The 15,475-nt window shown below is 43.8% G+C and overlaps 1 protein-coding gene across 1 annotated transcript in view; it reads right to left on the bottom strand.

The window, feature by feature from the left end:
- The window catches only part of ADAMTS18 (ADAM metallopeptidase with thrombospondin type 1 motif 18), a 137,327-nt gene that overhangs the window by 18,941 nt on the left and 102,911 nt on the right, over positions 1 to 15,475 (bottom strand). The window contains exons 18-19 of the mRNA XM_045986717.1: positions 2,733 to 2,874; positions 232 to 358 (exon numbers count right to left, since the gene is read on the bottom strand). Of these exons, the coding sequence (XP_045842673.1) occupies positions 232 to 358; positions 2,733 to 2,874 (269 nt within the window). The remainder of the gene's footprint in view (positions 1 to 231; positions 359 to 2,732; positions 2,875 to 15,475) is intronic.

Genomic DNA, 15,475 nt, shown 5'->3' with positions numbered 1-15,475 from the left:
AGGTGTGCATGGTTGGAGTCAAACGAATGTCTAAAGGAAATCTGTGTTTTTCCAGTTATATATTGTAACCTCAACTGTCTTCTTTTCTCTGTTACTTTTTTGGGGGATTTTCTCTCTCTCTCTGGGTCACTTGTAAGTAGAAGCACTGGCAGCGGGTTTTAATTTTCTCATATCGACAAGGAGAGCATACAAGTACAAATATGACCAGAAAGAAATTTCCAGATGACTTACTAAGCAGGGCAGGAGAAAGCGTTGCATATTTTGGGTTCAGTTGCTGGCTTGGTTCTTGCATTGCAGAATGAGGAACTGACTTGAGTGTTTTGATCTCGTAAGCAAACGGCCTTTACACTTATGTAACCTAGGGAGACATCGAAAGTTACAAAGTGAAAATTACAGATAACCAATTCAATGTCAGTTCCAAGGGCAGCTGCTGACTTACCAGGATTCTGATGTTTAACTTAAGGTATAGAATCCAAATAGGGTGTTGAGAACACCTCCCTTTGATAAAAATCTGCAACTAATTTGAATCCCATTCCCGCAACCCCAAGATAACAGTTTTCATATTTTAATAATTTTAATATGTAGCTTCTTCAGTTTCAAGACCACTGCAGATTCTTGAACCATGAAGTGATTAACACAACCTTTGGAAAACAGGGTGTTTATAAGGGGCACATCCCACAAACTTGAACTCACATTGCATCCATCTAGGAAAATGTTCTTCAAAGAAAACCCATTCGTAAATTTCTGCATGGAAACTCCAACATCCTGCTTTTCCATGAAGCATCTTCTACTTCCGTGAGAAGCAGATGTAAACAAAGAGCTGAACTCGGAATACGGAATCATACCTGTCAGCTAGGACTCGGGGCTTCCGGTTTTTTTGCGTTAATGGTACTTAATGCCTGGTTTGCAGTGCTCATCTCCGGACTTACCAGAGGCACATATTTTTTTTATGTGTGTGAATAATTTTGTCTGTCGGCTCTCCAAATAGGAATGCTGCCTCCTCTTTGAATTCTGTTGGTTTATATTTACATGGTACCTTTCCTTAAAATTGAATCTGAGAAACAATGAAAAGTCCCTCCTGTGATAATGATTAGGTTGAGGGAGGTCTGCCTGGAGGAGGCACGTACAAACACTGGGATTCCCTCAAGTTAATTGTTTACTTTTTTTTTTCCAAAGCATTTATTCATTTGAACTCTCCTTCTCCTATGCCTTGGGCACACTACGTTCTGCGAGTCACACGAAGGGACAGCTACATCAAGGGAAGAGGGAGGATCCCACAATGCATTCTCCAGCATCCTCCCTCTGGTTGGATCATTTGCCCTAAGTGGCAAATGGACTGAATCTCTCCCCTTCCCAAGGAACTGTGCTCTCTCTGGAATTCCATGAAGTTATTCCAAATGATCTCCAAGAGCATTTAATACAGGGAAAACTGCTTGTAATTTAAGACTAAGTGAAAAAAAGTGCATTATAAGCACATGGATAGAATGGTTTCTGTGCCTAAAAAAAAAGAATACAAAACGAGAACATCTAACACACGTGTTGTTACATTTGCATAAGAAGGTAACAGAATGACACAGACAAAAGTATTCATGTTGGCAGTGCTGATTAAAGGATTAGGGTAAAGTTTTTTTTCTTCTCCATGGCATATTGCCTTTAAAATGTGAACTACTAAAAATGTATTACTTCTTTCAGTAATTTCACATTTTCTTCTTTTCTTTCCATATAACATACAGTGTTTTATTAGTTTCGGGTGTACAACATAATGACTCAACCACGTTATACATTACTCGGGGCTCGTCATGATACATGTACTTTTAATCCCCTTTACCTATTTCTGTAAAAATGTATTACTTCTCAAGTATCTAATATATTTTAAAAAGAAGGCTTTCCTCGTATTTTTTTAATTAGCATGAGCACCTGAGGAAGCCTTACAGACCAAAGAATTTCTTCATTTTCTCTATTTCTGCTCTGTGTCTGGTTCAAGATGCCACACTGTGCTTAGGGGGAGGGACGCAGTTGGGAGACGCACTGTCACCAGACGCTCTGATAATGAGAAAATGAGTGACCGACCTCCGTGCTTCAGTTTTATGGATCCGTTTATAGACTTTCATTCTTCTTCTCATAGGGGCAAGGGTAACGAAGACCAACTTACACAGAAATATAGGGAATTTCTGGATCTAAATAAAATGCTTGCCTTCTGCTCACTGAGAAGATGGCTGTTGTTTTTCCAACCTCCAGAGGGTGATTTCTCAGATTTACCACACTTCCCTCCTGAGAGAGACTCTGCTAGCCTTGCCCCTGAGGGCATGGACTGACACAATACTGAGGGCTTACATTTGCCTGGTGCCTGTTCTCACCAGTTTTGACCCTGCCTTCCACGAGCCTCAGTGGGCGGTTCTTACTATAACAAAAGTCAGCACTGGGAAAAACTAAACTGTAAGCTGAAAAGAAAAATATAAATAGATATTTTTGTCTAGTCTTCCCCAACCCCATAAATTCAGATAGATGAATTGTGAGTCCTGGTTATGAATGACCGGAATTTTCTGAGTCTCAGTGCCTTTCTCCACAGGAAAATCCTTAAAGAAGACACTAATGTTTGCTTTTTACAGGGAGGGGTCCCCTCAAAGACAGTTCTTTTGTTGCTTATTTAGGTCATACCATTTAAAGAGGTCTGAGATTGCAGAACCTGTTCTGAGGAGAGACTTGGAAGGCAGAATTGGAAAATCAATTACCTCCACCACAAGAGACGGAGCACGGGGACTGCACTGTGGTCCAGGCGTGGTTTTGCCTTTTTGAGGCCGGCTGAGTTCCATTCGTGACCTTGGGAAGTGCATACTTCCAAGCTATGCCCGGATTTTTGCCTTGCATCAGGACCTGGACAGCATAGACACAAGCCAGAGGTAGAGAGACAGGTCAGACCCTGGAATTCCAGAAATCTCACTGAACATTTTTAAGATATTTTTTTGACATTTTGACCTTAAAGTTGGCTCATGCCATTGTTCCCAAGTATGTTTTATGTTGAGTTCAAGTTTTCCCTAGATACTTTAAAATATGTATTTCCCAACCATCAAAGCTGTGATTAGATGGGTGTTAAACAGGGAAACATGACTTGATATTTGCCGTAAGCCCACAACCCTCAAGTCTGTGTATATCCATTAATAAAACAAAAAGAATTTTTTTTTTTTACAATATATTGAAGGCAATAAGGTTATATTATGAGGTCTCAACCTTCTGATTAAACTGGAAAGCCTAGCATGGTACTAACACACAGTGGTGCCTCACAGACAATGTTGAAACTGAATCTACATATATATATTTTTAAGATTTATCCTGGGCCACAATTTATTCCTTCTCCTGGGTGCCAGTAGAGGCTGGGCATGAGGGAGGCACTCCAAAAACCACAGAATGCCCCACGTAGAGTTGCCTATCATCAATTTTAAAATCCAGACAGGTTTCCAGTAGGATTTTCAAAGAGAATCTGTCCAAAGAGAATGTGTCTGTCGATTTTATACCAGCATGAACAGACATGACCAAAAGAAACAGGATCAGAAGTAGTGGTTGGTAATATATATATATACTGGAATGGATTTAATCTCGAAAGAACTTAGGATACATAAAAAGATGCTCAACATCCCTGATCATCAAGGAAATACAAATCAAAACTACAACGACATATCACCTCACACCAGTCAGAATGACTCAAATCAACAACACAAGAAACAACAGGTGTTGGTGAGGTTGCGGAGAAAGGGGAAAACTTATGCGCTGTTGGTGGGAACGCAAGCTGGTAGAACCACTCTGGAAAACAGACGGAGGTTCCTCAAAAAGTTAAAAATAGAGCTGCCCTATGACCCAGCAATTGCACTGTTATTTACCCAAAGAATACACAAATATTCATTCAAAGGGATACATGCACCCTGATGTTTAGAGCAGCGTTATCCACAAGAGCCAAATTATGGAAACAGCCCAAGTGTCCACCAACAGATGAATGGATAAAGATGGTGTATACATGTACAGTGGAGTGTTACTCTGCCATAAAAAAAAAAATGAAATCTTGCCATTTGTAAGGACATGGACTGAGCTAGAAGGTCTTAGGCTACATGAAATAAGTCCGTCAGAGAAAGACAGATACTGTATGATTTCACTCACATGTGGAATTGAAGCAACAAACGAGCAAAGGGCAGAAAAAGAGAGAGGGGGGCAAGCCAAGAAACAGGGTCTTAACTCCAGAGAACACACTGAGGCTTACCAGAGAGGAGGTTGGCAGGGGGCGGGGGGTGGGGGGGTGGCGGTGGTGGGATGAAACGGGGGATGGGACTGAGCACAGGGTGATGTACGGAAGTACTGAATCCCTATGCTGTACACCGGAAACTAATATTACACTGTGTATGAACTGGAATTTGAATAAAAACTAAAAAAAAAAAAAAAAAAGGACAAGAACTTAGCATAAATCTGACCCCATAAGGTCTGGCCACTAACATAAGAGCCATCATTTACTGGCACGTCCCACATGTCAAGGACCTCTGCTGGACACCTTCTAGGCATTATCTCAAACCAGTCCTATAACAACTCGACAATGTAGCTGCTCATTTTTTCCATTGGAAAAAAACCAGCAGGAAAGAACTTGTACAAGATCACACAGATGACAAGCAAAAAAAGCTTAAAATAGAATGTAGGGCCACCAACAAAATTTGCCTGAACACCGCAGTCTATCACCTTGTTTCTGGTGCGGGCAAACATCGCTCGCCTCCCTTCCTGATGCACTCCTAAGTACTGCTTTTCTTTTTTTCCTTCTTGCAATCTCAAACATGAGAATAAATAGCTGTTTCTCTCCTGCCCCATAAGTCTTGTGGAAAAATCTTTACCACTAGGACTGGGCATTCGTGCCCCCAAAGCAAAGCAGATTTCCAGTTAAAAATAGGCAATCCCGGCTCTTTCCCTGTCTGGTGAGAGCCCATTTCAGTCAGAGCTGGGTGGGTGGTTGCTGTTCAGTATACCAACCACTGCCCAGGATGCTACAGAAGGGTTTCCACTTCGCTGCTAGTTTCAGCGTCTCCAGGAATATCATGCCTTACTTTGAAGATTCCAGGGTGTGACCATCACTTGCTGTACAACAGTACAAACACTTGGTGCCTCCCAGAAAAAGCCAACGTGCTGAGAGATGAGTCTTTGCTCCCCGCGCCCCCATCCAAAACAGAACACAACAGGTGACTACCATTAAGACGGACAAATGCCAAGTTCTCCTTCATCACCCACAGAAACCTCATCCTAGAGGTCTTACTTTTGAAGATCTTTCTAGTCTTTTTCTTCTTTTATAGCTACGTCATATAACTCAGAATTTTCAGATAGGTCATACAATTTTATGGCTATGTCATACAACTCAGAAAATTCAGAATTTTCATTCTGAAAAAAATCTTTTTTAAAGATTTTATTTATTTATTTGACAGACAGATCACAGGTAGGAAGAGAGGCAGGCAGAGAGAGAGAGAGAGGGAAGCAGGCTGCCCGCTAGAGCAGAGAGCCCGATGCGGGACTCGATCCCAGGACCGTGGGATCATGACCCGAGCTGCAGGCAGAGGCCCTAACCCCAGGTGAGCCACCTGGGCGCCCCTCATTCTGAAAAGAATCTTGATGCTCATTGATATTTCAACTCAATTTCCCCTTTCATTAAAGTAGTATTCTCGTATGTAACACTTTGGGTTTCTGTTTTCTTTGTGCCGCATCCCTTTAAGTGGAGTCTCTTTGTACAGAGATCTCACAGGGAGAGAGGAAAAGAGGGCACCTCCCTACATGTGGCCGTAAAACGCTGGGAAAGTGGAGCGGTAGTGAGGGTTGTAGTGAGCTATCAGGCTCACAAGGCAGGATGATTTTACAACACGTGGACCTGTATCACACACGCGGGGAAGGGACGCGTGTTCAAGTGTGAAGCATGAGAGAGAAATCCACTCACTTACCTCTACTTCCTAAGACTACCCCATTCTCTGCCATTCAGACTAGACCCTGACTCTGACTACCACAAGGGCAAAGGGGGCCCCGATGGAAATGTGAAAAGAATTGAAAAATAGTAGTTCTTGCCTTTTGACTGTGAAAGACTGATGCTCTGGTGATTTGAAAGGGGCTTAATATACTTTCAATGGGCAGGAAAAATATATTCTAACTTTCAGCTTTTAGACAGAATCTAGAACCTAAGCCATACATGGACTGTGGTTTCACTGTAAATGTTCCACAGTAGCCAAACTGCAAGAAGAGCAGAGATGCCCGTCACCAGACAAATGCATAAGGAAGATGTCGTTCCGTAGACACGACGGAGTATTACGCAGCCATCAGAAAGGATGAACACCCAACGTTTGCATCAACACGGACAGGACTGGAGGAGATTATGCTGAGTGAAGTAAGTCAAGGAGAGAAAGACAATTATCATACGGTTCCACTTACATGTGGGACATAAGGAATAACATGGAGGACATTAGGAGAAGGAAGGGAAAAATGAAGGGGGGGAAATCAGAGGGGGAGATGAACCATGATAGACCATGGACTGCAGGAAACAAACTGAGGGTTTTGAGGAGGGGTGGGGGCATGGGTGAGCCTGGTCATGGGCATTAAGGAGGGCACATACCGCATGGAGCACTGGGAGTTATCCACAAACAAGGAATCATGGAACACTAGATCAAACACTAATGTACTGTACGGTGACTAACATAATAATTAAAAAAACCACTTTAAAATGTTGCTGTGAACAGCAGGAAGTGCTTAGGGAAGAAAATTTAGGTACATTAAAGTGTCAGTACTATTAAACAAAGCCAATCAAGATGTCAAGTGTCCCTCAGCCTCCAGTACAGCTAGCCATAGAGGATTAACAGTGCCGCCAACAAGAAGAGAATTTCCACAGTCTCCCCCATGACCTCTTTCTGCATCTGCGCCCATACACGTCAGCCCTCCTACTGTCACCCATGACGCCTGACCAGCCCCTGTTTAGTCCGGGGTCTCCACCAGGCTCCAGACCTGCCCTCACCCACCTCAGAACACTACCATGAGAGCCCCCATTTCTTGAGCTTCACTGAAATTTCCCTCTTAGACCTTTCCCATCAGCATCCAAGCATGCTATTCTCTCTCTCATCTTTAAAAAATGTCCATGTACATGGGATGTGTCTCCACACATCCCTCCAGCTCATATCCCATTTCACTGATCCCCTTTATAGCACAAAGCCCTCGAAGAGTTGTCTTTGCTCTCTGGCTCCGTATCTGTTCTCCCTCATCCATGATCCTTCTGGCACATCACTGAAACCGCTCTCTCAAGGGCATCCTTGCCATATCCAAGAGTTGATGGGCCTTGTCTTACCAGACACAACCGATCACTTCCTCCCTGGTTTGCCACCCGAAGCCCATTCTCTCAGTTCTTTTCCTGCCCCACAGAACTTCATTCCTCACGTCTTTGGAGAATCCTCCTTATCTCCTAACTAGCATTATCAAAGAGACCTCCAACTTCTCGACCTCTCCTTTATCTCTACACACACCTTCACGGGATTTCACCCAGTGCTCTGATTTTAAGTGCAGTCCACATGCTGCCCACTCCCAAATCCATCACTCCACACCGCATTTTCCAAGAGAACATTCTACAACGATGATTGCAGACTAGAATCCCGTGTTGCTCCCTGCGGTAGCCACAAGCCACACGCGGTTTCTGAACATGGCACACTACTATGACTAAGTAAACCTTTGCATTTAATTTAAATCTACACTTAAATGTGGATAGTGGCTGCCCTATTGGGCAGCAGAGCTGGAGATGAGACCCATCCTCTGAGGTCCATGTGCACACGCTCAGCTGCCTGTGAAGCATCTCTCCTTGAATGTTTAAAAGGCACATCAATATACGACAGTGAACTTGTCACTGTCCTCGCGGTACCCTGTTCTTCTCAGTCCCATGTAATGGCAACCAGTCCTTCCAATCATTCAGGTCAAGGTGAAAAGTTGGAAGCACCCGATCTCCTTGGTCTCACGCCCTCTGTCTCGTCACCCAGGAAATGGCGTTCTCTTCAAGTCCAGTGCACCTCCAATCTGACCCCGTCTCACTTTGTCTGTCACCACTGTGGCCTCCTTGGTCTAAGCTTCCCTCATCACCTCGTCTGATTTCCATGCTCATGGTGCTCTAGGGATGAGAAGCCATATTCTCCAGGAGGGAAGATGTGGTCGCACCATTTTAGTATTCTAAAAATCACTTGCTGACAGTTACTAAAGGGATAAAAAACAAAATGCCTTCGAACCTGCAAATCAAATCAAAGGAAAATCAAAAGCTGCCGTGAAATCTGGGGTGGGTTGGGGGAAGGGCAGATCACATGACTCCCTAAAGAAGCTTTGTCGCCTTCACGTAAATAATAAGGTATCTTGGTGACGAGTTCTGCCGAGAAGCCACAGAACCACAAAGAGAACTTAAGTTTTCTTTGAGGATTTCTATTCCCCTCAAAGGGGCAACTTTTATATTGGGTTTCCCATCTACCTTCCCTCACAGTTCAAACAAATATATGTAAGGATCTTCTGAAGGGCAAAATTTTTTAAATTAAAAATTTTTTAAATTTAAATTCTAATTAGTTAACCTACAGTATAATATTAGTTTCAGGTGTAGAATATAGTAATTCAGCAGTCCCATACAACACCGGGGGCTCATCACGACGGGTGCCCTCTTTCAACCCCATCACCCACTTGACCCCTGCTCACTCATCTCTCTTCTGGTGACTACCGCTGTAAGACTCTGTTTCTGAGTTTGCCCCTTTCTCTCTGTTGCTCTATTCACTCATTTGTTTTGTTGATTAAATTCTACATATGAGTGAAATCATACGGTATTTGTCTTTCTTTGACGGACTTATTTCACTCAGCATAAGGCCCTCTAGCTCTATACAGGTCCTTACAAATGGCAAGATTTCATTCTTTTTTATGGCTGAGTAATAGTCCATCCTATGGACATGCCTCTTATATAGCCATTCATCAATTAATAGACACTTGGGCTGTTTCCATAATTTGGCTATTGTAGATAATGTTGCTGTAAATATTGGGGTGCGTGAATCCTTTGAATTAATATTTTTGTATTCTTTGTGTAAATAATCGTGCAATTGCTGGATTAAAGGGTAGCTCTATTTTTAACTTTGTGAGGAACCTCCATACTGTTTTCCAGAGTGGCTGCACCAGTTTGCATTCCCACCAACAGTGCATACGGATTCCCCTTGCTCTGCATCCTCGCCAACACATGTTGTCTCTTGTGTTGTTGGTTTTAGTCATTCTGATTGGTGTGAGGTGATACCTCATTGTAGTTTTGATCTGGCTTTCCTTGACAATCAGTGACATGAGCATCTTTCCATGTGTCTATTCGCTATCTATGTTTTCTTTGGAAAAATGTCTGTTCATGTCTTCTGTCCATTTTTTAATTGGGTTATTTGGTTTTAGGGGGTTGAATTCTATGATTCTTTAAAATATATTTTAGATACTAATCCTTTATCGGATATGTCATTTGCAAACATCTCCCATTCAGTAGGTTGCCTTTAGTTTTGTTTTCTTCACTGTGAAGAATTTCTGTTTTGATGTTGTCCCAATAGTTTGTTTTCCTCTTTTTTCTTTCTTTTTTCTTTTTTGCTTTTGTTTCCCTTGCGTCAGGAGACATACCCAGAAAGGTGTTGCTACGGCCAATATCAAAGAAGTTATTGCCTATGTCTCTTGCAGTATTTTTATGATTTCAGGTCTCACATTGAGGTTTTTAATCCAGTTGGAATTTATTTTCATGTATGGTGTAAGAAAGTGGTCCAGTTTCATTCTTTTGCATGCGGCTGTCCAGTTTTCCCAGCACCATTTGTTGAAGAGACGGTCTTTTTCCCCTTGGATATTCTTTCTTGCTTTGCCAAAGATGAATTTACCATATAATTGTGGAATCGTTTCTGGGTTTTCTGCTCTGCTCCATTGACCCATGTGTCTATTTCTGTGCCGTACCACACTGTTTTGTTCGCTATTGTTTTGTAATAGAACTTGGAAGTCCAGGATTGTGATGCTTCCAGCTTTGGTTTTCTCAAGATTGCTTTGGCTACTCAGGGTCCTTTCATACATTCCATACATATTTTAGGATTGTTTACTCTAGCTCTGTGAAAAAGGCTGTTGGCATTTTAATAGGGATTGCATTAAATGTGTGGGTTGCTTTGAGTAATATAGACATTTAAACAGTACTTGTTCTTCCAATCCATGAGCATGGAATGTCTTTCTACTTCTTTCTGTCACTTTCAATTTCTTTCCTTGGCATTTTACAGTTTTCAGGGTACAGATCTTTTACCTCTTTGGTTACGCTTAGTCCCTCTCTTATTATTTTTGGTGCAATTATAAATGGAACGGATTCCTTCATTTCTCTTTCTATTGCTTCATTACTAGAGTATAGGAATGTAACAGATTTCTGTATGTTGATTCTGTATCTCGTGACTTTACTGAATTTACCTATCAGTTCTAGCAGTTTTTTGAGGGGAGTCTTAGGGTTTTCTATATATAGTATCATGTCATCTGCAAATAGCAAAAGTTTTACTTCTGTCTTGCAGATCTGAGTGCCATTTATTTCTTTTTGTTGTGTTATTGCTGTGGCTAGAACATCCCTGTCTTGTCCTGACTATAGAGGAAAAGCTCTCAGTTTTTCCTCCCTTAGGATGATATTAGCTGAGGGTTTTTCATATATGGTTGTTAGTATGTTGAGTCATGTTCCCTCTAAACCTACTTCGTGGAGGGTTTTCACCATGAACGGATGTTATACTTTTGTCAAATGCCTTCTCAGTGTCTACTGAAATGATCAGATGGTTTTATACTTTCATTTATTAACGTGAAGTATCACATTCATTGATTTGCCAATACCGAACCATTCTTGCAACCTGGGAATAAATCCCACTTGATCATGGTGATTGATTTTTTAAATATTTTGTTGGATTCCGTTTGCTAGTATTTTGTTGAAGATTTTTCTGCCTACCTATCAGAGATACTGGCCTGTCGTTCTCTTTTTTAGTGGGGTCCTCCTCTAGTCTTGGTACAAGGTAATGCTGGCCTCATAGGATGAATTTGGAAGTTTTCCTTCCTTTTCTAGTTTTTGGAATAGATTGACAAGAACAAGTGTTCACTTGAGTAAAATTCTTGTGCTCTCTGTAAAACAGCACCAAACAGAAGACTGGATTCCAAGAAGGCAACTAATCCATTTCATATGATCAAGTAAGATTAGCCAGCCAAAGCAAGAAGAGAAATAACTCATACAACTTACTATAAATATTCACAAGATTATGTGGCATATAGGACATATCATTTATAGTTTGTTTGCTGAACACATAAATGCATGCAGCGAGTGCATAAATGAATAAAAGATTCTCCACTTTAAAAAATGAAATGACTTAAGGCTTGACTATAATGTCTTCGTAGCTGTATAGTCACATGCAGAGTCGTGTGCACAATCACGTAGGCTGAAAGACAATATTTGTACAAACCAGCAGAAAGCGGATTTAAGAGTCTAACATCAGCTCATCCAGGCCTCTGAAAGGCAGTAATTATTTAAACAAATAGACATCAAGGCCAAGTATATAAAAGATGAGTATTTGCCAATTATAACATATTATTTGCTTCTCGGGGATAATTAAGGTATTCTCTGCCCTTTTCTTTATGCTGTATCGAGGAACGAAGTGACCAAGAGCAGAATACACAGCAATCATCTTGTCTCTCAGTTTGGTGCTTGTAAACAGTTAATCCTCTGGAAACAGGTCATCTGCCCAGCCAATAGAATCTCTGTTGGTCACACTTTCACCCTGTTCTTGAGAACAGAACTTTGTTAAAAAAAAAAAAAAAAATCCTACCCTAAAGAATGGCTGCATAAATCATGGGGCCTGATACAAAGTGAAAACACAAGGCCTCTTGTTTAAAAAAAAAAAAAAAAAAAATACTGGGGCGCCTGGGTGGCTCAGCTGGTTAAGCATCTGCCTTCGGCTCATGGTATGATCCCGGGATCATACCTGGGATCATAGCCTTGCTATGGGATCAAGCCCTGCGCTGGGAAGGGAGCCTGTTTCCAAATTCTTAATGACCCTGTGGTCTAACACTGATGTCACCGGCCGTTCCTATCCGGAGACCATAGCCTCTGGTCAGGAGAGCCTGCCCCTAAGGACCGTGTGACCGTGGCCATGCCTTTGAGCACAGACTGTCCCACCAGGACTGGACGGGTACCAGCCACACAGCTGAGACTCCACCCGAGGACCACCAGCGTTCCTGCCACTCACATCTATTTTAAAGCATTTTCAGTGACCTTGTTGAAAGCAGAGTCAGAAACTGCCCTCGGCACTAGCGGAGAACACAGCCGCCCTCCAGGTCCCGGGAGCGCCACCCCACCCCCGCGCATGGCACAAGGTCACAGTTCTGTTCTGAGCCCCCCCACGCCGTGTGTCAGCCTGCAGGGCTAGCTGGTGAACACACACATTTACAGAGACCGCCAGCACTTCAGTCTACTTAACTGGACTTAGTCCAGAGAATTTTCCAGCCAACTGGCACTGGGTCTCTAATTTACAGCTGGCAAGCCACCTCCGTAACTACTTCCAGGTCCTCAGTAGAACTGTTTAATGTCCACCTCTAACACACGAACCACCTGACTTCAGACACAACATTCAGCAGCTCTGACCGCAGGGTGCAGAGTTATAAAATTTACAGCTTCTTAACTTGGAAAACCACAACCGGACTGGACTCTACCAACTCTACCAACGGTGGGGGGGGCAGTCTGCTTAGGGCACAAAACGTTAAAACAAAGGACCCACTGAGTCATCTTGGATAAACGGCTTTCTTTCTTTTGCTCCCGCTTTTCATTTATAATGTTAGAACTATAAATGCCTTTAATCCGCTTTGTATTTTTTTCATGTAAAGCCTTTTAATTTTTATTTTTTAAAGATTTATTTAATTAATTAATTTGCTGGGGGTGGGCGGTGAGGGCAGAGGGAGAGGATCCCAAGCAGACTCCCCGCTGAACATGGAGCCCCAGGCGGGGCTCGATCTCAGGACTGAGTGGAAATTTTGAGCCCGAGGCTCAACCCACTGAGCCACCCAGACACTCTTCATTTAAGGCCTTAAAAAAAAAAGTCCTAATTCTCTCAAGTCAACCAGAGACTTAGAGATAGGCTTTAAGGACTGGCCTTTTAATTAATGCAAGCCAGAAAGCTTGTTTCTTGTCCTCAGTAACGCATCTGAAGGCTCTGAAATAAGAGCGATGCTTAGTGTGGTTCTTGAACGCCAAAGGATGGTACGAGCCTCGACTCATTTCAGGACCACTAGCCACTGAAGTGCAAACACGGGAGCACGGTCAAGAACTCCAAGTTCCAGGTTGAACCCAAAGTGCGATGCAAACTTCAAAATTCTAGAAACTGGGGGAGCCCTGGGAAATATTCTGTCCCCGGGCTTCAACAGCATGCTAGAACGTTTGCATCACGCTTTGGGTTCAAACCTGGAACTTGGAGTTCTTGACCGTGCTCCCGTGTGGTTTAAGCACACGTGACTTTTAATCTCCTCAATCCATCTTCCCCTGGGTTTATTTGGATGTTTTACGAATCGGCCGTTGTGACAGCAGAAATAGGTAGGCTTTGTAGACTGGCCCTTCCGGATGGACTGTGACTTGCACGGGACCTTACATGTTGAGCAACGCTTGGGGAAAGGACAGCTCTGTGATGTAGACTCCTGGTTTTGTGAGGGGCTGTGATTTCTGGAAGCCCCTGTGATGTCACAGCACTGCCTGTCGTCTCTGCCTTGTTTTGTTCCAGGCTGGAAGGATACCGCTGGGGATGAGCCGGGCTACGGTGGCAGGTTGGGGTGGGGGGTTCGGCTTGGACGACGGCAGCATCACAAAGGCTCTCCCAGGAACTGGGAAACGCATCTATGAGGCAGCTTCCACCCCGAGCCTCGACAACAGGTCTAATTCCACCCGCCTGCATTCCTCGGAGTTGAATGAAGAGAAATAAACAGTGTTCTCCGACCCGTCACACAAGTATTTGCCAGGAATTAACGGGGGGAGGGGGGACGCCCAGGCTTCAAACAGCCGATGGTAGCCTCTAGACAGATGAGGGGGCATCAGGACAGCCCTTCGGATTCGTCCTCAGGAGCCTGAGGTTTCTCTCATCTGTTCCGAATTAATTCTCCATTAGGTCTTTGTCTCTTTTGGGTTTTGTGTCTTCACTCAAGTCCATGCTTCTTGGCTCTGCGACTCTCCCTTATGCTGTTTTTACCTTGAGGCCCATCTTTACTCACACCGGCCGCTTGCCCCGGGGCAGGGGGTGGTGGTGGTGGAGAACTCAGACAGCAGGGGCACAAGGCAGGAGCCCGATGACAAGGTCACACCCCGGCCGCCTCACTGATCACCGCGCCCCTCCACCTGCTCCCCGCTGTCCCGCCATCCCCGTCGGCTGCAGCATGGAAGAAGTTGTGTATTATAGCAGTTTTCCTGAGATGTCTTTTCCTGCCTTGAAACTGGCCTGCCGCTCACCGATTCTCCCTCGCTGGCCTCACTGGGGCAGCTGTCGCTGTCGGCGGCAGGACTCTCCCCTGTCACGCTCTTAAATGCAACAGGCTTCTCAGCAGTTCAACACCCCTTGTGATGCTTCCCATGGAGGAAGAAAGTCCTCAACATGCAAGAGAGCAAACAACAACAACAACAAAACCAAAAAAACCCAAAAACAAAACAAAAACATGCAGGAGAGCTTCTATGCTTAAGAATTTTCAAAAAGGAACGAACGCCGTCAAAACACGGGGGATCCCATTTCAGTCTCCAAAGAGCAACCTGTATGATCGTGTCATCCTGAGTCCTGTTCGTCGCGCGGAGATGAGACACTGTACAATGACACACTCGCGATGAGTTTCCTCTGCTTCCCTCCCACGGCGGGAAGGCCAGATGCCGAGTATGACTGGGCTGTTGTGTGTGTATGCGAGAGCGAGAGGGAGAGAGACAGAGAAACAGAGAGATGGAGAAAGAAAATGAGGGGGACAGGAAGTCGAAGAAAGAGCCAGAAGGGAGGGGAGGAAGAAGGGGGAGGGGAGAGAGGATGCATCAACCAGCAAAAAAGCTACGTTTCAGTCACTTCTAAAAAATGTGCCATCTCTAAGGGGACATCGTATCATGAAAAAATTGTGTGTGTTTTTTAAAAGATTCATTTGTTTGTTTGGGGGAGAGGGAGAGAGAGTGAGCAAGTGTGTGTGAGCTGCGCAGGGGGAGGGGCAGAGGAAAGTCGGAGAGGATCTCGGGCGGGCTCCACGCTGACCTCGGAGCCCACTTCAGGGCTTGATGCCAAAACCCTGAGATCATCACCTGAGCTGAAACCAAGAGTTGGACACCTAACGGACTGAGCCATCCAGGCGCCCCAATTTTTTGCATTTTTAATTCTTATGACCAAGATTTTTTATAACTTATGTTAAACGGGCCTTTTTGCTCAGTGCTTGGACAAAGTACAGTCTG

Source organism: Meles meles, chromosome 19, assembly GCF_922984935.1.
Source record: "Meles meles chromosome 19, mMelMel3.1 paternal haplotype, whole genome shotgun sequence".
Taxonomy (NCBI): Eukaryota; Metazoa; Chordata; class Mammalia; order Carnivora; family Mustelidae; genus Meles; species Meles meles.
Note: the sequence above shows the minus strand (reverse complement) of the source record. Positions and strands in the feature narration are given on the sequence as shown.